General features: G+C 43.2%; 1 protein-coding gene across 7 annotated transcripts in view; it reads left to right on the top strand.

The window, feature by feature from the left end:
- Positions 1-25,655, top strand: part of LOC147035493 (uncharacterized) — a 61,670-nt gene that overhangs the window by 31,291 nt on the left and 4,724 nt on the right. The window contains exon 1 of one of the 7 annotated variants that reach the window (XM_085850189.1): positions 10,071-10,187. The exons of 2 other annotated variants lie outside the window; for them this stretch is intronic. Coding sequence is in view for 1 of the 5 variants with exons in the window: in XM_085853979.1 (XP_085710105.1) it covers positions 10,434-10,476 (43 nt within the window). In the remaining 4 variants the exon portion in view is untranslated. Of the gene's footprint in view, positions 1-10,070; positions 10,188-10,243; positions 10,477-21,274; positions 21,298-22,735; positions 22,805-25,655 lie in introns of those variants that run through there. 4 more of the 7 variants (XM_085853979.1, XM_085851602.1, XM_085850859.1 and 1 more) reach the window with 4 other exon arrangements.

The raw sequence follows: 25,655 nt of genomic DNA on the forward strand, positions 1-25,655 counted from the left end.
TGCTACAAAAAAGTTAAGTTCAAAACAGGTTAAAAATTTAAAACATTTGAAATTATTTTTTTATTTCAACTTCACTACATCAATAATATACCCCCAAAAGAACCCCCATGCCAAATATCAGCATCCTAGTACACATATTAAATGAATGGCAAGCTTCTAAATAACTTGCACCAAAAACTTTAACATTTTCACGCTCACGCTCAAGCCGGGGGTATCGCTATAGCTCTCTGTTCTTCGAACAGGCGAGCTAAAAATCATTTTAGTTATTGTTTTTGTAAACAAAGTTAAGGCTCATCGAAGGGCAAGGGGACACGTTAAAAAGACAGTGATACTCACTGCCAGTGTGGCATTGGGGCAACAAACAGTTGGACCCAAAAAAGTAAGGGAATTAACAAACAGGAAAAGAGATTGAGAGAGGAGAGAGCGAAACACAGTAACCTAGTCGTGTTATGACGTCAAAGCCTGGTGTTGGCTTAACAGTTAAGGAGGCTGGCTGGCTTAAGATCTTTGAACTCTTTTGTTCAAGCTCTTGTCGTCAACTCAGCCTGTCATCCTTCCAAGGTCAGCAAAATGAGTGCCAGCTCGCTGGTAACGGGGGCATTGCATCAGCAGCACAGCCACACTCCCAAAAAATGATGCAGCCAAGCAGCCACTGGCTGCATACAAATAAATAAATAATTATGATGTCACATGTCAACTGCCAAAACGGAACTCAAATTTGACATCACTTGTTGACCTTTTACGAAAAAGCAGTCAAGTAAATGGGATGTTTGGGTACAGCGCAGTTATGATGAACCAAACAGACATTTTCCTTTTTGTACCTATAAATCTGACCGCATTCTCTGGGATACCAAATGAAATGAGAACATCTTGGTCTTCCAAGTCACCAGACGGATGACCCTTTTGTCACATTATTTTGAGTAGGGGACATTTGATCCTTCATCTCATAAATGTTTATTAGAAACAATCAAGTAAATGATTCCTTTATTCAGTTCGAAGACAACAAGAATGTATTGGCGTTTTTAAAAGATTGAGTTCCTTTCTTCTCGTATTGTTCAGGAAACCAGTGGAAATTGAGCGAATTCCTTGGCAAATGGACAGGGAACCCACTGGAGCAATCTATAGTGAAGCAGAGATGGAACTCGCATTGTTTGCGTTAATTGTATTACTACGTCTTATCAATACGTCGTACATCCATCCCCGTTCAAGTTTTCTTAGCCGAATGGAAAGATTTGTGCAAATCACAGAGAAAATCGGACTTTCCCACTGAGATTCACGATGCCGGTGTCAAATCACTGTTATAAGATGAGTGCATATAGTAAATATCTCTAAGTTAAATAAAAGTAATTTTATGGAACAGGTGGCGCAACATTTAACGTACATTATACTAAGAGGTTTTAGTCATTTGTCGTGATCCACACAAGCATGATCCAATTCAAACAAATATTGTGATATCTAATATATAAAGCTTTCTCACCACTCACTTACTCACTCACTCACTGGTGTAAATGTTTAGTACTTTCTTGGTGGGGTAGAAAGCCAACATTTTGCATAGTGATGCACTCAGCGTCTGTATGCCAGGAAAAATCACAAAACCATCAGAAAATGTCCTTAAACGAAAACATGAGAGCTAGAAGGACACTCGGTAGAGCGCGTACCTCCACCCTGTAACACCTGATCCACGAGAACATATCGGGCCCAATACATTTTGGAAATATGCTATACAGTCCTATATTGTTTTTGGCACCTTCTCTCAATGGTTAAGAATGACCTAAAAAATTTCTAGTCGTCGGATCTGAATCCAGATCTTCACCAAAATCGAATCAATTCTTCCTTGTCACAACACACCCAACCTGCCCCACCAAGCTACATCCCAATCCGTCCACAACTTTTTGAGATATCGTGCTATGTATCGTTTTTGGCTCCTTCTCTCAATGGTGAAGAATCACTTAAATAATTCTCGTATCCAGATCCGGATCCGGGTCTTCACCAAAATCTAATCAGGTCGTCCTTCTCACACATCTAACCTGTCCACAAAATTTCATCTGGATCCGTCCACAACTTTTTGAGATATCCTGTGCAAAAACAAACAAACAGACAGAAAGTGGTGAAAACATACCCTCCTTCACCTTCGGTGGCAGAGGTAACTGGAGCAGCACTCTAAAAGTACATGGTCTCGTCTCACGCGTTCATTCTGAACAAAAATACCGTGGACTTGGTTGGTAGGTACATACCATGACCTAGTTGTGTGCAAATGAGAACCGTTGCTATGGACACCACCGTTGCCTAGCAACGGGACTTTGAAAATTTAAAAAAAAAATCATAAATAATCTAGTTTTTCGAAAATCAAAAATCGGGACACGAGCGACTGTGAGCAGTACATTTTTGCCAAATTGTCAAAAATTTCCAGCCGGATCCTATGAAAACTCGGAGAAGATAGACTTTGAATGAACCCTGGTCAAAAACAATAAAACAAGCCGGTAGGCGACATGGCTGCTCGCTCTCGATGGAAAGCTGGCCGACACGACTTGCCGATATTCATGTACATGCTCTCAATCAATTTAGCACAATAAATATGATTATCACAGCCCTCTTAGTTTGCGCCCAGAAACCCGCCTTGTGAAATTTCAGCATGTTTCCAAAGAGACTAACAAATGGCAGCCCTGGTAATTCCATTTATCTATTCGCTAAAGATTTTTTTTTTATATGATGCTGTAAGACATTCTCCTTGGGCACAAAAAAAAACAGGTCCCTCGTTTCGGAGGTATTGATTTTTTTGTACAGTCCACAATAAGTGCACGATGTACAGTAAAGTATTTTAGCTGTTGCTAAGCAACGGAGGTGTGCATAGCAACCATTCATTTTTGTGTACATGCTAGCCACATTGTACACATTTCACCCAAGTTTCATCAAAATCAGACTCTTTCTCTTAGAGATATTCACAATTAACCGTTTCTGAAATGTTCGTCATGTACTCGCCCAAAACCTATCTCCTCCTACAAATATTTTTGTTGGGGCTGCAAATTGACATGTCAGGTCAGGTTCGATCTGTGACCTGCTACAGGTACCATGTAAACCTGTACTAACCTGTTCCATGGTCGGGTTGTCGGCGACTAAACCGTCTCCCCCACCAGGTTTCTGGTGAGGAGGGTGTTTGGATATGGACACCCAGCAGGATTAAAAACAAAACCTGTCAAAGGGCGGAGGAGCTCCTTGTGAGCCAACGGCCATCCATATCTAGTGCCCAACTGTGTCTGCGGACGTCCTCCTGCAGTTGGGCTACTTCTTATTAGGAGGTTGGTGGCAGGATTTGCACTCCGGCCACCGTAAAACCCTTCATTCCGCAAAACGCAAAAACGCAAAAAAATCTGAAAACCCACTCCGTGGGAGTACCTCCTGTGCAGCTTCCCTTCGCAGGGCAGCTCACCGGATGACGGGATTGGGGCAAAGCCTTCGGGACCCCCAATCTTTGATAGGAGGGAAACCATGGGGTAACATCCCTGGGTCAGATTGCGGGAGAGTGTGTCGGAGTGGTGCTGAGGTGTCGTCCACCAGACGGCGGTCTCCTTGGGTTAACCTGAGGCGGTCCCTTCGGGTGGGTGCCTGGAATGTCCTATCCCTAAGAGAGGATGATCACCTGTCTCTGTTATCATCTGAGCTCAAGCGTTTGGACATCGGGATTGCAGCTCTCTCTGAGGTTCGGAGACCGGATTGCGGCGAGATAATGGTGGGTGGTTACACCTACTATTGGTCTGGTCGCTCTGATGGTTACCATACCCAAGGAGTTGCTGTAGCTGTGTCCAATAAGCTGACCCCAATGATAATTGAGGTAACACCGGTCAACGAGCGTATTATGAGATTAAGGATTCGTCAATCCTTAGGTGTCATTTCCCTGGTCTCTGTTTATGCTCCGACTGAGGCGAGTGATCTCACCGTGAAGGATGCATTCTACGCCACACTCGAGTCTGTGGTTGATCAGTGCCCCAGACGAGATACACTTCTAGTCTTGGGGGATTTCAATGCATCGACTGGAACTGATAGGGATGGTTATGAGGTGTGTGTTGGTACCCATGGGTCAGGAACTATGAACCAGAATGGCACTAAGTTCCTTGACTTTGCAAGAAGTCATGGACTTAGGGTGGCTGGTTCATGGTTTCAGCGCCCACAAGCTCATCGCTGGACTTGGTATTCCAACGCTGGCGGTGTGGCAAAGGAGATTGACCATGTCCTCATTGACGGTCGTTGGAGGATGATCCAGAACTGCAGGGTCTACCGGAGTGCTCAGTTCCTCAATACTGACCACAGGCTTGTTGTAGCAACTCTAAAGCTGCACCTTAAATCCTGGAGAATGGTACCATCCCAGCCGAGGCTGGATGTTGCCAAGCTCAGGGATGAGAGAGTAGCTGAGGAGTTTGCGAACAGGCTGAGTGGACACTTGGGGGGTCTGGGTGCCTTGGGGGGTCCTGAAGAGTTGTGGAGCGCCTTCAAGACCACCGTCCTTGATGTTGCCGGTGGATGCCTTGGAGCTCACCGCAGGGCAAAGAAGAATTTTGTCTCTCAAGGGACACTGGATACCATTGACCAGAGTCGCAGGGCCAGGCTGAATGGCAGAGCTGAGCTGTTCAGGGAGCTGAGGCGTAAAACTGTACGTGCACTGAGGGTGGACAAGGAGGCCTATGTGCGAGGAATCTGTGAGGGGGTAGAGCATCACCTGTGGTCAAGGGATTCTCGTCCCGCTAACAGGGGAATTCGCGCATTACGTTCATCCAAGCCCATCCCTCGGAGCACTGCAGTTCGAGCAGAGAGTGGTAGGCTCTTGACAGAGGAGTCTGAAGTGAAGGCCCGCTGGGCCGGTTACTTTGAGCGGTTGTACCAGGCTGATCCCCCAACTGTCGAGTTGGACGTCAAGGGTGTTACAATCCCTGTTGCTGACCCTCGAATCAACTGTGGTCCACCTACGCTTGTGGAAACACGGGCTGCGGTGAACCAGTTGAAATGGGGCAAAGCTCCAGAGATCTGTGGCATCCATGCCGAACTTCTCAAGGCTGGTGGAAATGCTGCACTCGTGTCGTTGCATGCAGTTTTGTGCTCTGCCTGGAACACAGGCATCATCCCAACTGACTGGAAGAGGGGCCTTGTTGTCCCTCTCTGGAAAGGGAAGGGTGATCGCCAAGACTGCAACAACTACCGAGGGGTGACGCTGCTCTCAGTGCCGGGCAAGGTCTTTGCTCGGATAATTCTCGATAGGGTTCGCCACCATCTGCTTGAGCACCAGCGTCCAGAGCAGTCAGGCTTTACACCAAAGAGGTCAACGATTGACCGTATCCTTGCACTTCGTGTCCTCACCGAACGCAGACGAGAGTTTCTGCAGGGGCTGCTTGCAGCCTATGTTGATCTCTGTAAAGCGTTCGATTCAGTGAATCGGGATGTCCTCTGGAGGATTCTTGGTCTTCGTGGGGTGCCACCAAAACTGATCGATCTGATGTCTGAACTCTACTCTGGTACTGAGAGTGCTGTGAAGTGTGGTGGTACCATCTCTGACTTATTTCCAGTTGTTACTGGAGTTCGTCAGGGATGTGTACTTGCCCCCACACTTTTCAGCACTTGTATGGACTGGATTCTAGGGAGGATGTCGGAGAGATCAAGTTGCGGTGCGTCATTTGGGAATGTCAAGATCTCGGACCTTGACTTTGCAGATGATGCAGTCATCTTTGCGGAGACTTTAGACATCCTCTTGGGGGCCCTCGAGGTGCTGAATGAGGAGTCAGAGCCGTTGGGATTACGGGTTTCTTGGGTCAAAACTAAGATCCAGGCTTTCGGTGACATCTTGGATGCTGCTGTACTGTCTGTGTCTGTTTGTGGTGAGGATGTTGAGGTCGTGGAGAGATTCACTTACCTTGGCAGTGATATTCATGTCTCTGCTGGCTGCGAGTCAGAGGTCAATAGACGTCTGGGTCGGGCCTGGGGAGTCATGGATTCACTGGATCATGGGGTGTGGCGCTGCCGGTACCTGTGCGGGAGGACGAAAGTCCGAGTCTTCAGGTCCTTGGTACTTCCAGTCTTGCTCTATGGGTGCGAGACTTGGACTCTGACCAAGGATCTGAGACGGAGACTTAATTCCTTTGGTACCAGGTCTCTTCGGAGAATCCTTGGCTATCGCTGGTCGGATTTTGTGTCCAACGAGCGGTTGCTGAGAGAGACTCGGATGAGATTTGTTACCTGCATAGTCCGTGAGCATCAGTTGCGGCTGTATGGACATGTGGCTCGTTTTCCTGACTCTGATCCTGCTCACCAGATTCTCTCAGCGAGGGAGTCTCATGAGTGGAGGAGGCCAGTGGGTCGACCACGTGCCTCATGGTTGCAACAGGTTAACCATCATCTCAAGGAGATGGGGATGGGCCTGGCATCTGCCTGGGGGATGGCCAGACGGAGGCCCCTGGAGTACTGGCGGAAAGTGGACGTAGCGACGTGCTGTTCTGGCACATGCTCCCATACCTGACCTGACCTACAAATTGACATGAAGGGAGCTTGATAGATTGCGCACAGAACTCTAAGCTTCGATTTTTCGATTTTTTTTTTCGATTTTTTGACCACTTTAAAGGGCCGTTGCTTTGCCCTTGCTGGGGCCCGGGGTCCCATATTCGAAAGCACACGATTCCCAGAAATATTGGTCCAACCTACCAAATTTCATTGGAATCGGTTGAGTGGTTTCGCCCCAAGGCTTGACCAAAGTTTCGCGGACAGACAGACAGATGGAAATGTCCAGAATAAGGGTGCTCTCAGAGCAGCCAAAACAAAGTTCATTATATCTCAGAGACTATGAGTCAGATATACATGAAACTGGTATGGTAGGTTCATAGTATGTCCAAGTTATGTGTGAGAAAGAACCGTTGCTATGGACCCTCCATTGCCGAGCAACGGCCGAAAAACCTCTAAATGTGGGGGTATTTTAATGAAAAAACAATCTGCAGCATTAACCTTTGAAGCTCGAATCATGAATTTTCTTGTGCTTAATCCTCAGGTCATTCCCCATCGAATGGGCCCATCACGTCAGGTTATATTGGGTAGTCGACTACCCATGTCCACCTACCGGCTTGTTTGTCTGTCTGTCTGTCTGTCTGTATTTATGTCTGTTCAGTCCAGTGCTCCGTTAATACAATGGTGATTTCGATGAAACTTGGTTGGTAGGTTCATACCATGACGTAGTTGTGTGCCAATGAGAACTGTTGCTATGGACCCATCCGTTACCTAGCAACGGACCTTTGAAATTTTCAAAAAAATCTCAAAAATTAATTTTTTCGAAAATCAAAAATCGGGCCAAGAGCGACTGTGGGCAATACATTCAGCAATATTGTCAAAAATTTCCAGCCAGATCCTATGAAAACTGTCGAAGAAGATAGACTTTGAATGAACCCTGGTCGAAAAAAAATAAAAAAATGAAGTTCGTTATATCTCAGAGACTATGAGTCAGATATACATGAAACTGGTATGGTGGGTTCATGGTATGTCCTAGTTATGTGTGAGAAAGAACCGTTGCTATGGACGCTTTTGTTGGCTAGTAATGGCTGAAAAATGACTAAATTCGACTTGATCGATTACCCATGTCCGCCTACGGGCTTGTATATATGTATATATATATATATATATATATATATATATATATATATATATATATATATATATATATATATATATATGTTCATGTTAATATTTTGTTTTTTATGACATTAAAAGTCTTGTGTATTCATAGTTTATATTTATACCTCTTGTGTGGTCATTATATTCATTTATAAGCTTCTGCGGAGGGGGTAACAGGACTTTGTAAACACGCTGTCGATTATTGGCTAAGAGGCATTGTTAAGTGTTACCTTGGAAGTGGAATTCGATGTTGTTCATCGAATGAATGCTCGTGAATGCGCCGTTGATGTTTCTGGGTAACATGTCCATACAGCCACAGCTGATGCTGACGGACTGCACAGGTAATAAATCTCATCTGAGTCTCTCACGGCAACCACTCGGCCACAAAGTCTGACCAGTGATAACCAAGGATTTCCCGAAGAGATCTGCTACTGAAGGAGTTAAGTGTCTGTCCCAGATCCTTGGTCAGAGTCTAAGTCTCACATCAGTAGAGCAAGACTGGGAGGACCAAGAACTTAGAGACTCAGACTTTTGTCCTCATGAAGAGGTACAGACAGCACCACACCCCATTATCCAGTGAATCCATGATGCCCCAGGCCCGACACAGACGTCTATCGACCTCTGGCTCACAGTATGTGGAGAAATAAATATCATTGTCAAGGTAAGTGAATCTCTCTGTGACCTAAACATCGTCACTACAAACAGGTACAGACAAAACAGCAGTATCCAAGATGTCATTGAAAGCCTGGATCTTCGTTTTGACTGAGGAAACCTGTAATCTCAGCAGCACCGACTCCTGATTCAGTGCCTGGAGGGTCCCCATAAGGATATCCAGCATCTCTGCAAAGATGACTGCATCCTGTGTGAAATCAAGGTTAGAAGTCTTGACATTTGCAAATGATGCACCGTAGCTTGATCTCTACAACATTCTCCCCAAAATCCAATGCAAACAAGCACTGAAAATGTGGGGGTCAATATATACCCCATAAAAATTCCAGAAACAACTAGAAATAAGTCAGTTGGAACCACCACACCTCATAGCACTCTCAGTACCACAGTATAGTTCAGAAATCAGATTGATCAGTTTTGGTGGCACCCCACGATGACCTACAATCCTCCAGAGGGCGTCCCGATTCACTGGATCGAATGCTTTATGGAGATCAACATAAGCTGCAAGCAGCCCCTGCTGTAACTTTCATCTGCATTTGGTGAGGACCCGAAGTGCAAGGATATGGTCAATCGTTGACCTCTTTGGTGTAAAGCCTGACTGCTCTAGGAGCTCACAAATTGGTCCATTACGAGTGATGAAGGTTGTGGTCAAGTTTCATCAAAATTGTGTGTGTAGTTTTGGAGAAGTGAGCAAATAACTATTATGTGGGGTCAACCTAACCCCCCTCCCCCATAGACCCCCTTAATGAGCGCAGATTTTTATGCAGACGATAAACTTTGGTCCGTCTTGAGTGATGAAGGTTGTGGTCAAGTTTAATTGAAATTGTTTGTGTGGTTTCAGAGAAGAGAGCAAATATCTATTTTGGGGGGCTCAAAACCCCCCCATAGACCCCATTAATGAGTGCAGATTTTGTTGTGTTGGATAGACTTTGGTCCATCACCGGTGATGAATGTTGTGGTCAAGTTTCATCAAAATTGGGTGTGTAGTTTCAGAGGAGACAATAAATACCTATTTTGGGGAGTCATAACTGCCCCCCCCCACCACCTGTAGAACCGCTTAATGAGCGCAAATTTTGATGTGGTTGATAAACTTTGGTCCATTACGAGTGATGAAGGTTGTGGTCAAGTTTCATCAAAATAGTGTGTGTAGTTTCAGAGAAGAAAGGAAATACCTATTTTAGAGGTCAACATCCCCCCCCCCCACTCCTCCGTCGACCCCCTTAATGAGCGCAGATTTTGATGCGGTCAACACACCCTCTTTAGGCATCAGCTATGAAGCTTGTGGCCAAGTTTCATCAAAATTGTGTGTTTGGTTCAAGTGATAATGACTGAATTGTTGACGGACTGACTGAGTGACACCTGCGGACGCTGCTCAATCGCAGAAGCTCACCTGACGAAAGTCCAGGTGAGCGAAAAAAGTAATGGATAGAACCATTTGCTGGAAAACGTTCAACGTTTCCTCACCGTTTGAAGTCCCCTCACACTCTGTTGCTTTTATATGATATTCAGATATCCGCTAACACCACCGGGACCAATAACAATCCACCGTTAACCACACCCACATATGTTCGGGCCCACCCCCACCATGCTGATTGACGGGCGTTGGTCCCGCCCCCACCATGCTGATTGACAGGCGTTGGTCCCGCCCCCACCATGCAGATTGACAGGCGTTGGTCCCGCCCCCACCATGCTGATTGACAGGCGTTGGTCCCGCCTCCACCCTGCTGATTGACAGGCGTTGGTCCCGCCCCACCATGCAGATTGACAGGCGTTGGTCCCGCCCCCACCATGCTGATTGACAGGCGTTGGTCCCGCCCCCACCATGCTGGTTGACGGGCGTTGGTCCCGCCCACCCCTCTTCGGCCTTCATTGCCATTTGCGTAAGTACGCAGTTTACGTCTAATTTTCGTGTAATCCTTTCAAGTTGTGAACATTTCGAGTAGTCACGGACATTTCCACTCCAAATTAAATATATCCATGTTTGATGTAATACCAGTCGGCCGACTGAGGTAAAACACATTTTTTTATTCGGCATTCTGAAACGAAGAAGAAGATTCACTAAGCGCTGTTTCATGCGTTTGTCCGTTTTTGTGGTCCGATGAAGCTGTCCAGTGTCTGCAAGCTTCATGGGTGTTGTTGTATGTGAAATTGTCCACACACAACTAGAAGGTACTTTACACGTTTAAAGTCCGGATCGTGGTGGATTTTGTTTTGGGTATTTGTGTAATTGTGTTGTGTAAAACGTGTGCGGTGTCCGTGCCGTCCCTCCATCGGAACTATGTAGATTGTAGGTGACTTCCTGATGTAGAAACCATGAAGGATTTGGTAATGTCGTCCTGTCAGCCTCATCATCCGCCAAGTCTCCTGTGCTGTTCCCTAATGGGAGTCCTCTTAACCCATCCCTTAACCCATCCCTTAACCCATCCCTTAACCCATCCCTTAACCCATCCCTTAACCCATTCCTTAACCCATCCCTTAACCATCGTATACTTAAAGGATGTTTTATATTTTGTTTTTCTCCACAAAGTCGAGGCTGATGGAAGAGCTTCGGCACTGAACACATGAGGAAGTAACAGACAGACAAACACGGGACAGAATACTAACTAGTCTTAACTAACTCGTCTGAACTAGTCTCTGTATTAACACTCATGATTGGGTCTTGTAACATTTAATATCCATGACGATGACTCATTCCCTTTTGGCCTGCTGAGTTTTCTTAACTAGTCTCTATACTGTACTAACAAGTCTTAACTATAGTCTATACTAACTAGTCTCTATACTGTACTAACAAGTCTTAACTAGTCTATATCAACTAGTCTTAACTGTAGTCTATACTAACTAGTCTTAACTAACTAGTCTTAACTAACTCGTCTGAACTAGTCTCTATAATAATACTCATGATTGGGTCTTGTTACATTTAATATCCATGACGATGACTCATTCCCTTTTGGCCTGCTGAGTTTTCTTAACTAGTCTCTATACTGTACTAACAAGTCTTAACTATAGTCTATACTAACTAGTCTCTATACTGTACTAACAAGTCTTAACTAGTCTATATCAACTAGTCTTAACTGTAGTCTATACTAACTAGTCTTAACTAACTCGTCTGAACTAGTCTCTGTATTAACACTCATGATTGGGTCTTGTTACATTTAATATCCATGACGATGACTCATTCCCTTTTGGCCTGCTGAGTTTTCTTAACTAGTCTCTATACTGTACTAACAAGTCTTAACTATAGTCTATACTAACTAGTCTCTATACTGTACTAACAAGTCTTAACTAGTCTATATCAACTAGTCTTAACTGTAGTCTATACTAACTAGTCTTAACTAACTAGTCTTAACTAACTCGTCTGAACTAGTCTCTATAATAATACTCATGATTGGGTCTTGTTACATTTAATATCCATGACGATGACTCATTCCCTTTTGGCCTGCTGAGTTTTCTTAACTAGTCTCTATACTGTACTAACAAGTCTTAACTATAGTCTATACTAACTAGTCTCTATACTGTACTAACAAGTCTTAACTAGTCTATATCAACTAGTCTTAACTGTAGTCTATACTAACTAGTCTTAACTAACTCGTCTGAACTAGTCTCTGTATTAACACTCATGATTGGGTCTTGTTACATTTAATATCCATGACGATGACTCATTCCCTTTTGGCCTGCTGAGTTTTCTTAACTAGTCTCTATACTGTACTAACAAGTCTTAACTATAGTCTATACTAACTAGTCTCTATACTGTACTAACAAGTCTTAACTAGTCTATATCAACTAGTCTTAACTGTAGTCTATACTAACTAGTCGGTATACTAACTAGTCTTAACTAACTCGTCTGAACTAGTCTCTATAATAATACTCATGATTGGGTCTTGTTACATTTAATATCCATGACGATGACTCATTCCCTTTTGGCCTGCTGAGTTTTCTTAACTAGTCTCTATACTGTACTAACAAGTCTTAACTATAGTCTATACTAACTAGTCTCTATACTGTACTAACAAGTCTTAACTAGTCTATATCAACTAGTCTTAACTGTAGTCTATACTAACTAGTCTTAACTAACTCGTCTGAACTAGTCTCTGTATTAACACTCATGATTGGGTCTTGTTACATTTAATATCCATGATGATGACTCATTCCCTTTTGGCCTGCTGAGTTTTCTTAACTAGTCTCTATACTGTACTAACAAGTCTTAACTATAGTCTATACTAACTAGTCTCTATACTGTACTAACAAGTCTTAACTAGTCTATATCAACTAGTCTTAACTGTAGTCTATACTAACTAGTCGGTATACTAACTAGTCTTAACTAACTCGTCTGAACTAGTCTCTATAATAATACTCATGATTGGGTCTTGTTACATTTAATATCCATGACGATGACTCATTCCCTTTTGGCCTGCTGAGTTTTCTTAACTAGTCTCTATACTGTACTAACAAGTCTTAACTATAGTCTATACTAACTAGTCTCTATACTGTACTAACAAGTCTTAACTAGTCTATATCAACTAGTCTTAACTGTAGTCTATACTAACTAGTCTTAACTAACTCGTCTGAACTAGTCTCTGTATTAACACTCATGATTGGGTCTTGTTACATTTAATATCCATGACGATGACTCATTCCCTTTTGGCCTGCTGAGTTTTCTTAACTAGTCTCTATACTGTACTAACAAGTCTTAACTATAGTCTATACTAACTAGTCTCTATACTGTACTAACAAGTCTTAACTAGTCTATATCAACTAGTCTTAACTGTAGTCTATACTAACTAGTCGGTATACTAACTAGTCTTAACTAACTCGTCTGAACTAGTCTCTATAATAATACTCATGATTGGGTCTTGTTACATTTAATATCCATGACGATGACTCATTCCCTTTTGGCCTGCTGAGTTTTCTTAACTAGTCTCTATACTGTACTAACAAGTCTTAACTATAGTCTATACTAACTAGTCTCTATACTGTACTAACAAGTCTTAACTAGTCTATATCAACTAGTCTTAACTGTAGTCTATACTAACTAGTCTTAACTAACTCGTCTGAACTAGTCTCTGTATTAACACTCATGATTGGGTCTTGTTACATTTAATATCCATGACGATGACTCATTCCCTTTTGGCCTGCTGAGTTTTCTTAACTAGTCTCTATACTGTACTAACAAGTCTTAACTATAGTCTATACTAACTAGTCTCTATACTGTACTAACAAGTCTTAACTAGTCTATATCAACTAGTCTTAACTGTAGTCTATACTAACTAGTCGGTATACTAACTAGTCTTAACTAACTCGTCTGAACTAGTCTCTATAATAATACTCATGATTGGGTCTTGTTACATTTAATATCCATGACGATGACTCATTCCCTTTTTGGCCTGCTGAGTTTTCTTAACTAGTCTCTATACTGTACTAACAAGTCTTAACTATAGTCTATACTAACTAGTCTCTATACTGTACTAACAAGTCTTAACTAGTCTATATCAACTAGTCTTAACTGTAGTCTATACTAACTAGTCTTAACTAACTCGTCTGAACTAGTCTCTGTATTAACACTCATGATTGGGTCTTGTTACATTTAATATCCATGACGATGACTCATTCCCTTTTGGCCTGCTGAGTTTTCTTAACTAGTCTCTATACTGTACTAACAAGTCTTAACTATAGTCTATACTAACTAGTCTCTATACTGTACTAACAAGTCTTAACTAGTCTATATCAACTAGTCTTAACTGTAGTCTATACTAACTAGTCGGTATACTAACTAGTCTTAACTAACTCGTCTGAACTAGTCTCTATAATAATACTCATGATTGGGTCTTGTTACATTTAATATCCATGACGATGACTCATTCCCTTTTGGCCTGCTGAGTTTTCTTAACTAGTCTCTATACTGTACTAACAAGTCTTAACTAGTCTCTATACTGTACTAACAAGTGTTAACTAGTCTATACCAACTAGTCTTAACTATAGTCTATACTAACTAGTCTAAGCCTGGTGTTGGCTTAGTGGTTGGGGTGGTGGCTTGGAATCCTAGGGTCCTGAGTTCAAGCCCCGTTGGCCGCTGAATTAAAATACACCAGGAGGTTGACTCAGCCTGTCATCCTTCCGAGGTCTGCAAAATGAGCACCAGTGTACTGGTAGGGGGGACACTGCATCAGCGGCACAGCTGCGTCCCAACCAATGATGCAATCAGCAGCCACAGGCTGCACTCGATAGACAGAGATTAGCTCGTCTGAACTAGTCTCTATACTAACTCGTCTCTACATTAACTCATCTTAACTATAGCTTACATTAACTAGTCTTAACTATAAGTCTCCACTGACCAGTCTTAATTAGTCTCTGTTTACTATGTATACCGATGTGAGTCACTCTGATCCTGTTATTTTGTACTTGATGAATGCCTTCTGTTTATCCGTACACGTACACTGCATGTACCTCCCTGTTTAACCACCCTGATCTCTTTCTTCCTCTTCCATCACACCTCATAGAGGGATGGCCAAATTGATATCTCATTTTTGTCGGCACTTTTTCTTTTAAATTCAGCAGTTGTTCTTAAACAGCTCGTATTGGGGTACTCTTTAAGATCTAGGGGAATGTCAGACGCAAATATGGCCAAATAAGGAGTTGTAGCACATTTATGACCAAATATAGTGAAAATAACATTATCAGTAAATTTGAATGGGTTAACATGTATACTTTAATATAAAATGAAATTGGACAAGACACAACTTTCATTTAGGTATCGATGGCTGGTTTGTAATTCATTTTTATGACATGATTAATGGGTAATTAAGGCTATTTAAGTGTTGATTTCTCTCAGCAGAATTATTTGTGACCGCCACCACCGAAGGTGAAGGAGGTTATGTTTTCACCCCATCTGTCTGTTTAGTACTTGCAAAATCAAAGGTTTTGAAAGTATATTGGTCAGTCGATTTTGTTATTACTTGGCGAAAATATTTTGGCCAAGTATGTTGGTTTGTCTGTTTTGTTGGGTGGTCGCTGGACTACCGTGATTCTCAGGTTTTCCATCTGTCTGTTTGTTTGTATGTAATGGACAGCTCTGGAGGCCAGAGGAGTCAACCGATTTTGATGAAACTTGACTGGTAGGTTCATACCAGGATCTAGTTGTATGCTTTTTAGCACCGTTGCTGTGGACGCCACTGTTGCCTAGCAACGGGACGTGGAAATTTTTGAAAAAATTCGAAAATCAAAAATCGGCTTCCGCGCTTTTATGCGCACTATAATCAACGTCTTTGTCAAAAAATTACAACCCGATCCGTCAAAAACTGTATGACTAGTATGCAATTATATAGCGACCACCCACGTCGCCTGCCAGCTTGTTATCTTGCCAAAACGAAGTTTTACAAGATATGTTAGTCAGCTTGTATGTTTTTTTTTATCTTTTATTTTTTTGTTTGTCTGTAATCACGTATAAAAAATTCTGCAGAGCACAGTTATCATCGGAAATTTTTGTAACTTCGCCTATCAGAGGCCTATAGAGGTCCCTTTCAGTGCACAAAATTTTGAAGGTCAAGGTCAAAGGTCAAGGTCACTTTGGCGCAAATCAGGGGAGTCGACGAAACCCTTATTTTTTGAGTAAATTTGATCAGATCGTCTCCAAACCTCATGGGAATATAGTTCATGGTCTGGCGCTCAGCTGATTAATTTTTGGTGGCGATTGGCCTTGACCTTCATATGTTTTTTTTTTTGTTTTTTTTTGGTCTGTAATCACATATAAATCACTCTGCAGAGCACAGTTATCATTGAAAATTTTTGTAACTTTGCATATCAGAGGCCTATAGAGATCCCTTTCAGCGCATACAATTTTGAAGGTCAAGGTCAAAGGTCAAGGTCACTTTGTCGCAAATCAGGGGAGTCGACGAAACCCTTATTTTTTGAGTAATTTTGATCGGATCGTCTTCAAACTTCATGGGAATATAGTTCATGGTCTGGCGCTCAGCTGATTAATTTTTGGTGGCGATTGGCCTTGACCTTCATGGTTAGCACCTCAGGTCAAACATATTTGACCCCAAGGTCAAATTTTCAAGTTTTAGGAACCATATCGTGTAGTACCTCAAATTGAACACCTCAATGAGTGCTTTCTAGATATGTCAAGCTTGAGACATTATGACGTCATTTGGTGACGTTATGAGACAAACGCATATTTTTCATGGTTACTCTGTAGAACGATTCTCATCGGAATCTCTCGTAGGCAGATATTCCTCAAGGAGTCACTCCTGGTGGATAGCAGCTCTGTTCACCTCAGTGTGACCTTAAAGAAGTCACACGTGGTCACCTTTTGGCAAGATATGGGTCACCCTGCGGGTGACATTGGTTTATTTGTCTGTTTGTCACACAAATTTTGGCCACAGTTTTAAAGCAATCGTTTTGAATTTTTTTGTGTGTGTAGGTGACCGGTCAAGGAAAGCAATGCTTGATTTTGGTGAAGATCCAAATCCGGATCTGGATCTGGATCTGAAAATTTTTCAAGTGATTCTTCACCATTTTCCGATGGTATCCAAGGCCATCTTCACTTATGGCTCAGAGACTTCCTCTCCTGTCACAGCCAACGTGTGGCCCTAAATGGAGTTCTTTCATCCTCTCTTCCTGTCCAAGCTGGAGTTCCTCAAGACAGCATTCTGGGCCCTGTTCTTTTTCTGGTTTTCATCAATGATCTTTCCGACTCTCTGAAAAATCCTCTTTATCTCTTTGCTGATGACTCCACTCTCTGTCATATCATCTGCTATCCCTCAGATCGGCAAGCAACAGCTTCTTCGCTCTCTGCAGATCTGGATAAAATCACAAACTGGTCCAACACGTGGAACATGTCTTTCAATCCTGACAAATCTCACATTCTCACTATGTCTCTCCGAAAGGACCGATTGGAACCCCCCGCATCTACTTTCTCAACAATCCTCTGGAAGAAATCCTTTCATTTAAGCTTCTGAGTCTCACTATCTGCCATGATCTTTCCTGGGAAAGCCATATTTCCAACCTGGCCCCCAAAGCCAGTCGCCGACTGGGAATCCTCCATTGTGCAAAGTCCTTCCTCGGCCCTCCTGAGCTCCTGACCACTGACAAAGCTTTCGTCCACAGCCTGATGGAGTACTGCTCTCCCCTCTGGGCTGGTGCTCCTGCCTCTCACCTTTCTTGGCTTCACGCTGTGGAAATCAAGGCATTTAGGATAATTGGCATCTCCCACGGTGAGGCTGAGTCTTTGGGCCTCTCACGCTCTCACCGCAGGCAGGTTGGTGGTCTTTCTGTCTTCTACCGTCTCCTCTCCGGTCTCACCACCCCTGCTCTGTCTGCGATTTGGCTCCACCATATTTCCACAGGGCGCTTAAGTTCCGCCAACAACCCCCTTCTTGTAAAACTACCAAAATCACGAATCACTGCTCACCTTCACTCTTTCGTTCCTCTTTTTCCCCGCCTTTTGAATAAACTCCCTCACTCAAGTTAGCTCTCATGCGAGCCTTGACAATATATCCAAATAATAATAATAATAATAATAATAATAATAATAATAATAATTGACAGATCGGGCCAAAAATGCAATATAGCACAATATCTCAAAAGGTTATGGATGGCTTCACATGAAACTTGGTGGACATGTTCCCATCATGTGTTGCCTTTTTTGGCTGCTGGTTGCATCATTGATTGGGGCACAGCTATGCCACCGATGCAGTGCCCCTATTACCAGAACACTGGTGCTCATTTTGCCGGCCTTGGAAGGATGACAGGCTGAATCAACCCCATGGTGTTAATTCGGTGGAAAACAGGCCTCAAACTCAGGACCCTCGGATCCCAAGCCACCACCCTAACCGAAAAGCCAACCGCAGGCTGGTGGACATGTTTGGAGTGCTACTAGGAAGAATTGATTCAATTTTGGTGAAGATCCAAATCTATATCTGGATACAAGAATTATTTAATTTTCAACTGATTCTTCACCATTGAGAGATGGGGCTAAAAACGATGTTGCATGATATCTCAAAAAGTTGTGGACGGATTCGGATGAAACTTGGTGGTCAGATTGGTTCGATTTTGGTGAAGATCTTAACCTGGATCCGGATTGGAGAATTTTTCAAGTGATTCTTCACCGTTGAGCGATGGCGCCAAAAACAGTATGTAGCATATTTCACAAATTTATTGGGCCCGATATGTTCTCGTGGATCACACATCGCGTGGTGGAGGTATGCGCTCTACCGAGTGCCCTTCTAGTTTTCCAGACATGTATTAGATGTTCACAGTTCAATATTACTCCTTTTTCATGAAATTTTGATGTTTTTTTACCCCGCGTTCGTGAAGTGAAAAGCAGGTTTAAGCAATTGGTTCATGATCGTCTGTCCATCCATCTTTTCAATTTGTGATTGAAACTTTATTATCGAGGAACAACTTATTGAAATTGAATATTATATTTTGAACACTAATTGGAACGTGAATTGGAAAACAAACCTGCCATTTAACAGAACTTTGGCTCTGAATTTGCCTCGATCACATATGCGCAGAGAAGAGTGAGATAATATTTTTGCTCTGTTTGCCTGTCTGGCAAGCAAACAAAATTGAAAATCATTCCAAACAGGAAATTTACTTTTCCGAAGGACGTTATAAAGGACACAAACAACAGGCACGAATAACTAACGTAGCATGTTCGATCGGGTGGTGTAATAAACACTGGAGAAAACAGCAGTAAAACCTGGGATTTATTTATTTATATGCCTTTAAATCTCTTTAAACCTTCATTTAAATTAAATTATATACTTTACTTTAATACTGTATAACAAATATCACGTTCATAATACTTCCAAGAAGCATGCTATATATCGATATATAGCATAAGAGCATGTGAGAGGATACAGTATCGGGGTGATACTGAAGCCTATGTACGAAGCTGATTGATGGCTACAGTGCTTTCAGAAAGTATTCACACCCCTCGACTTTTGTCACATTTTGTTGTGTTACAACCAGAATTTAAAATGGATTGAATTAAATTTTTTGGTCACCGATCGATACAAAATACCCCATAATGACAAAGTGAAAACATGTTTTTCGAAATTTTTACAAATTAGTTTAAGGTGAAGATCTAAAACGTCTTGCGTCAATAAGTATTCAACCCCCTGAGTCAATACATTGTAGAAGCGCCTTCGGCAGGGATTACAGCTTCGAGTCTTCTTGGGTATGTCTGTATCAGCTTTGCACATCTGGATTTGGGGGTTTTCTCCCATTCTTCCTTGCAGATTTGCTCAAGTTCTCAAGTTGAATGGGGAACGTTGGTGAACAGCAATCTTCAAGTCTTTCCACAGATTCTCAATGGGATTCAAGTCTGGGCTTTGGCCGGGCCACTCATGGACTTTCATGTATGCTTAGTGGCTGTATGCTATGGCTGAAGCACTTATTAGAAAGAGTGCATTGATTGCAGAGGCTGCTGTTGCTGCAAAGGCAGCCCAGCAGCGTGAGAGACTGCACAGATGGCTACAATGTCACCCATCATCATAAGTGATGGGGACATATTGATTGATTGATTCCCGAGTTAAGTCCCGAGGAATGTAACCAGCCTTTATACATGGGTTACAGTGAGAAAAATGAATTCACTTCAAGTTGTTTCGGTGTAAGTCACATTTTCCAGGAACGCAACCCTGACATTGACCGTGTCCAACATATAACTGGAAGTAATTGCTAACTTCTAGGATATTTTTTACACCCTGTTGTGCATTGGAGTGATGTTGGCTGACTTCCAGGCAGTTAAGAGGTAGCCAAAAGAGGACAGGCTGCAAAGTGCAGACAGAAGAGCGGCAAGAGCAGCAGAGCTCTCCTTGCAGATCACCTGCTCTCCTTGCAGATCACCTGCTCTCCTTGCAGGTCACCTGCTCTCCTTGCAGATCACCTGCTCTCCTTGCAGGTCACCTGCTCTCCTTTCAAAATAAGACTCAACGTACCTTCTAGACTCCAGAGCCTTCCTTGAGCCAAGCTACAAATTAGAATAGAGTGAGACTTTCTATAAGCCATTAGAACAACTAATGAAAAACTTCATCATTTCACATAATCTCTCATCCACAGTTTCACCAAATGAGGTGTTCATTCATCATTTCAACTTTCCATAAGCTCATTTAAAGTTACAATGTCGGCCAAACCCAACTAAGTGAATAACTTTTATCGAGGTTTAAACATTCTATGTTGGACCGACATGTTACTCTACGATTGGTCAATTGTAACCTATAATATTAGGCACTTGTGAGATAACGCCAGGTGGGTAAACAAATAAAGTTTTAGCAAGGTTATGATGTACGTATTTTATTGGTGTGTGGGCTGATAGGATGGACTAGAGGTACGCACGCACACTTGCCTCTAAGCTGTGTATGGGTTTGATTCCCAACTTCCCGTTGTTTCACAGGCAGGGTGATTCATCAATGTGTGTGCCGGCATTAGTTGGTGGACGTTAACGATTCCACGCTGTCCTTCGCGAAGAGTAGGTGACCTATTGCTGGCGCCCCATGAACAAATTGCAAATTCCAGCCCAAACCTATATGGGGCACTGCATCAACGGCATAGCCATGCTATCGGCCAATGATGCTACCCCACAACCTTGTGCTGCATACGAAGGGCCGAATGGGTGTGTCTGTGTACACACACACACACACACACACACACACACACACACACACACACACACACACACACACACACACACACACACACACACACACACACACACACACACACACACACATATAGATATCCAAACAGCTAAATCTCATTCCGAAAATCCCCTTTCTCTGAAAAATAAAAAGTTGTGAAGAAAGAAACTGGAAATATTCAGACAAAAAGTATTTCTTTGTCGCCCTGTAGTTCTGAGTTGGCCACCACCGCCACCGAGCGCTGCTGGGGTGTTTATTCATGATCGGTTGTCTCCATATCATCCGCTCCAAAGAAGAAGAGTTATGTTAACGATAACCCAGAAAGTGGATATTTGACTTCATCTGGATTTGGGTGAGGCAGCAAGCAAGATTGTGTGAGAATATGGGATCGGAGCCATCACAATATACGACTTAAAGTCCCAGAAAGAACAGATAATTACGTTTTATAGTGAGACAGACACTCCAACAAAGGAATTGCAAACCGCAAAAATGTAAGGAAGTCGAAGTTCCAGAATTCGACAGAAGTTCTGTTTGAACAGTTCAAACAACAACACAGTGAGGCACTTTCTGGTCCACTTATAGTAATAATAAATAAATAAATTTTAAAAAGTCAAACAGTGTTATGATCTGCAGAAAATTGATTTTTCCTTTGAATTCGCCATTGGTTGGTTTAATCGATTTAAAGACCTCGGTAGATAAATGTCAAAGCCATTGCAATGTTATTTTCCTCTTATTATCAGAATAACTATCGGAGTAAGTTTTGCCATTTTCTGTTTCTCTGAAAAGTTAATTGTCAAAAAGTGCTTGGTCCCAAACCCATTTTGTTCGAGTGGGATTTAGCTGTACATGAAGGTTGGAAGGGTTCATTTAATGTTTGAGTGTGCTGTCCCATGACTTTTGGTACAGTGCACATACTATATGCACCCATTTTGGAATTCAACACTTCACAGAGATATTATTCCATCATGTTTTGTGCACATTTTTGGCCTCGAGGAAATTGTGATAAACAGCCGTAACCCTCAATAACCCTATAAACCAAAACCCTGACACGAACCTTCACCTCAGCCTGAAATTAACTCACACTTCAACTATAATTACTGGAAGTATGCAATATGGAGCAAGCTCTTCATCTGATTCCATGCTCAGAAGAGGCATGGGTCAGCGAGAGAACGAGAGGAGGCAGGGGAGGGGTAAATGGAGGAAGCGGTGGGGGGAGTGGCAGATTACGTCACTTTAAGGCCACCACTGTGGTGGTGAACGTGGTGGTGAAATCCCATACTCTTGGCAGAGCATCACACTCGTGACTAGTGAGCATTTCTGTGGCTAAGAACCAGCCGCTTCATCATAGCTGGACTCGAACCCACATCTGGAAGGGTAATGCAACAAGGCTTGACCCACTCAACCACCTACCTGCTCTACAAAAAAACAAACAGATGTGAAATGACCAGATTTTAAAATCCCTTTCTCCCACTCATGTATGCCATATACATCTGATTTCCCTCCCATCCACTGATATTTGTTCCTAAATGCTTTCTCTTCCTGAACTCAGTTATTTATTTATAAAAACTTTTAATACCCTTTTTAAACATTATGGGCCCACGTCTTCTGATAACCGTATCATGCCGCAAAATTATGAGCGTACTTTTATTTCAACTTGATGCACTTACTCGAGTTCAAGGTTTTCAAATTGCACCAATCAAAAAAAAAAAAGAAAAAAGAACAGAAGCAACGATTAAAATTCAGCTCCTCCTTGTCCGGCTGTAGTTCAAATACCTAAACTTAGGGAAGTTCACTTTTAATACCTAATAAGCCTGCTCATCTGCAGTGTAAGATCTGTTCTCAGTCTGGTCCCCATTCCGGTAAGTGACGTTTAACCACACTGAGCATCACAGCTTCTACCAGAAGTTTGTCTCCATTTTATGCAGTATCCTTTCTTTTATCCATGCTTTGCACGATTTTCACTTTTATTTGAAAAAAACGTAAAGTTTTAATAATTTCTGTGTAGTTTATTATAGGGTTGGAAGGATAACTTGGAGATGAATGCATATCTCGTGTGGGTTTGAATCTCGACCCAAACAGAAACTGTCACGCTGGTGTTTCACAGGCTGAGCGAGGCATCGGTGTGTGCGCTGTCGGTCAGAACGACGTTAAGTGGGATAACCCCTCTGCCAACGCTTGTCATTGGTGGACGTTGAAGATCGAACGGTATATTTCGCCAAGAGAAGACCAGTTATCACCGACAACCTGAACAAGTTACAAATTCCTGCACTGACTGCTGGGAAGGCAATGCCAACAACCCAGTATAGCCTCGCTAAGAGACTGCTTCGACAGCACTGACACTGTAAAGAGTATACTGGATCAATCAAGAGAGCTGCTAGGCTACAGAGTTATTTTCTTTAAAATATATTTCTTTAATGTTTCTGTTATATTCAATTGAAAAAAAAAATTTCACCTCATTGAGTGCAATATCTTACTAAAACACATGACTCCCAGCTCCCCCACCCTGGGCTCCCTGGAAAAAAAATCTGACCGCTTAGGTATATAGAGGTATGAATAATAGCCGGTAAAATGGCTGCAAGGGTTCAAAGGTTTAAACTAAGCTTATCATAGGCAGACTTGTTCAGAGACACAAGTCAACAAAAGAATAAGACAGGATGGATGACAGGTTTTCACGGTCTTCTCTTTTGTGGGATGTTGGGAGGCACAACGTGGGTGCGTGGGTCATGCTCTGCACTGCTGCGAGACAATCCGCTGCAGCCTCTCCTCCTTTGGGAACTCCAGACGCTGACTCCCTCCTCTCGACCCTCAATAAGGATTGCAGCTGTGTGCACTGACTCATGCTCCTCAGTAAGGTTTTGTAAGCTGATGCGCTCTCTTCGGGTCCCTCCCGACGATGACAACAGTGTCTGAGCCTGGCTGGTTTATATGACCACAGCACCCAGCCCCATGGGGTGAAGCCATGCGAGGGTCATGCACGTGCTCACGCGGTGACAGAAGTCACTCGTGTCGCTGCCATGTCATTGGAATGTGTGGCGTTTGCATATGTGGAACAGCCATGTTTGCGCGGAAATGCAGAAAGCACGTGGTGACGGAATTCACTTTTTAAAAATTTTTTGTATACCTTGTCGAGGCTCGTATGAGAGCTAACACACAACGCACAGCAAGGGGGGCATGAGACAAGAGGAGCAGGAGAGGGACGGACAAAACAGTGGGGAACAGAGACATTAGGTGATCTGTGGAAGGGAGAGGGAAGGGGTGAGGAACACGGGGTATACAAGATGGACATTAGAGGGACTTTCAGGAAGGAAAGCAATGGATTTGAAGGAGGTGGGTTTGGGGTGGAATAAGAGGGATATAAAAGATCGAGGTTTTGGATGGGGAAAGATAAGAGGTGGTGGTGAACAGCTGTTTTGAAGGCCTGGAGGGAAGAATGTGATTGAAGAGAATGTGGGAGTTTATTCCAAAGGTGGGAAAAAGAGGGATGAAAGAGTGAAAGTGAGCAGTGATTCGTGATTTTGGTAGTTTTACTAGAAGGGGGTTGTTGGCGGACCTTGAGCGTCCTGCGGAAATATGGTGGGGACAAATCGCAGACAGAGCAAGGGAGGGGGGGGCGAGACCAGAGCGACGACGGTAGAAGACAGAAAGACCACTGACCTGCCTCCGGTGAGAGAGTGAGAGGCCCAAAGACTCAGCCTCATCACAGGAGATACCAATGATCCTAAATGCCTTGGTTTCCACAGCATGAAGCCGAGAAATGTGAGAGGCAGGAGCACCAGCACAGAGGGAAGAGCAGCACTACATGAGGCTGTGGACGAAAGCTTTGTATGTGGTCAGGAGCTCAGGTGGGCTGAGGAAGGGCTTTGCATGATGGAGAATTCTCAGTTGGTGACTGGCTTTGGAGGCCGGGTTGGAAATGTGGCTTTCCCAGGAAAGATCATGGCAGATAGTGAGATCCAGAAGCTTGAATGAAAGGCCTTCTTCCAGAGGATTGTTGAGATAGTAGATGGGGAGGGGGGGGGTTCTAAACGGTCCTTTCGGAGAGACGTGGCGAGAGTGAGATTTTCAGGATTGAAGGACATGTTCCATGTGTTGGACCAGTTTGTGATTTTACCCGAATCTTCAGAGAGCGAAGAAGCTGCTGCTTGCCGGCCTGAGGGATGACAGATGGTACGGCAGAGGGTGGAGTCATCAGCAAAGAGATAAAGAAGATTTTTTGGAGAGTTGGGGAGATCGTTGATGAAAACCCGAAAATAACAGGGCAGAACGCTGTCTTGAGGAACTCCAGCCTGGACAGTAAGAGGGGATTGAGCGAACTCCATTTATGGTCACACGTTGACTGCAACAGGAGAGGAAGTCTGCGAGCCATGAGTGGAAATGGCCTTGGATACCATAGGAAGAGAGTTTGGTGAGCAGGACAGGGTGCCAGATCGTGTCAAAAGCACGTGATATGTCTGAGGATATGGCTCTGATTTCATGTCTGGCATTGAGTACCTGCATCCATTGTTGGGAGAGCAGAAGCAGCATATCCAGGGTCGAGTGACCTGTTTTGAATCAAAATTTATGATCAGAAATCAAGCCATTGGGGAAGAGGAAGGATTTAATGTCTGAAGCGATGATGGATTCCATAACCTTGCTGATTGTTTTGTAGCTGCAGGGATCTGTTTTTGCACATTTTTTATGCAGAGTGGTAAGGTTTGCTGATTTCCAAGC

This window comes from Eptatretus burgeri, chromosome 1, assembly GCF_056783735.1.
Source record: "Eptatretus burgeri isolate ZD-2024b chromosome 1, Ebu_testis_v1, whole genome shotgun sequence".
In the NCBI taxonomy this organism is placed as follows: Eukaryota; Metazoa; Chordata; class Myxini; order Myxiniformes; family Myxinidae; genus Eptatretus; species Eptatretus burgeri.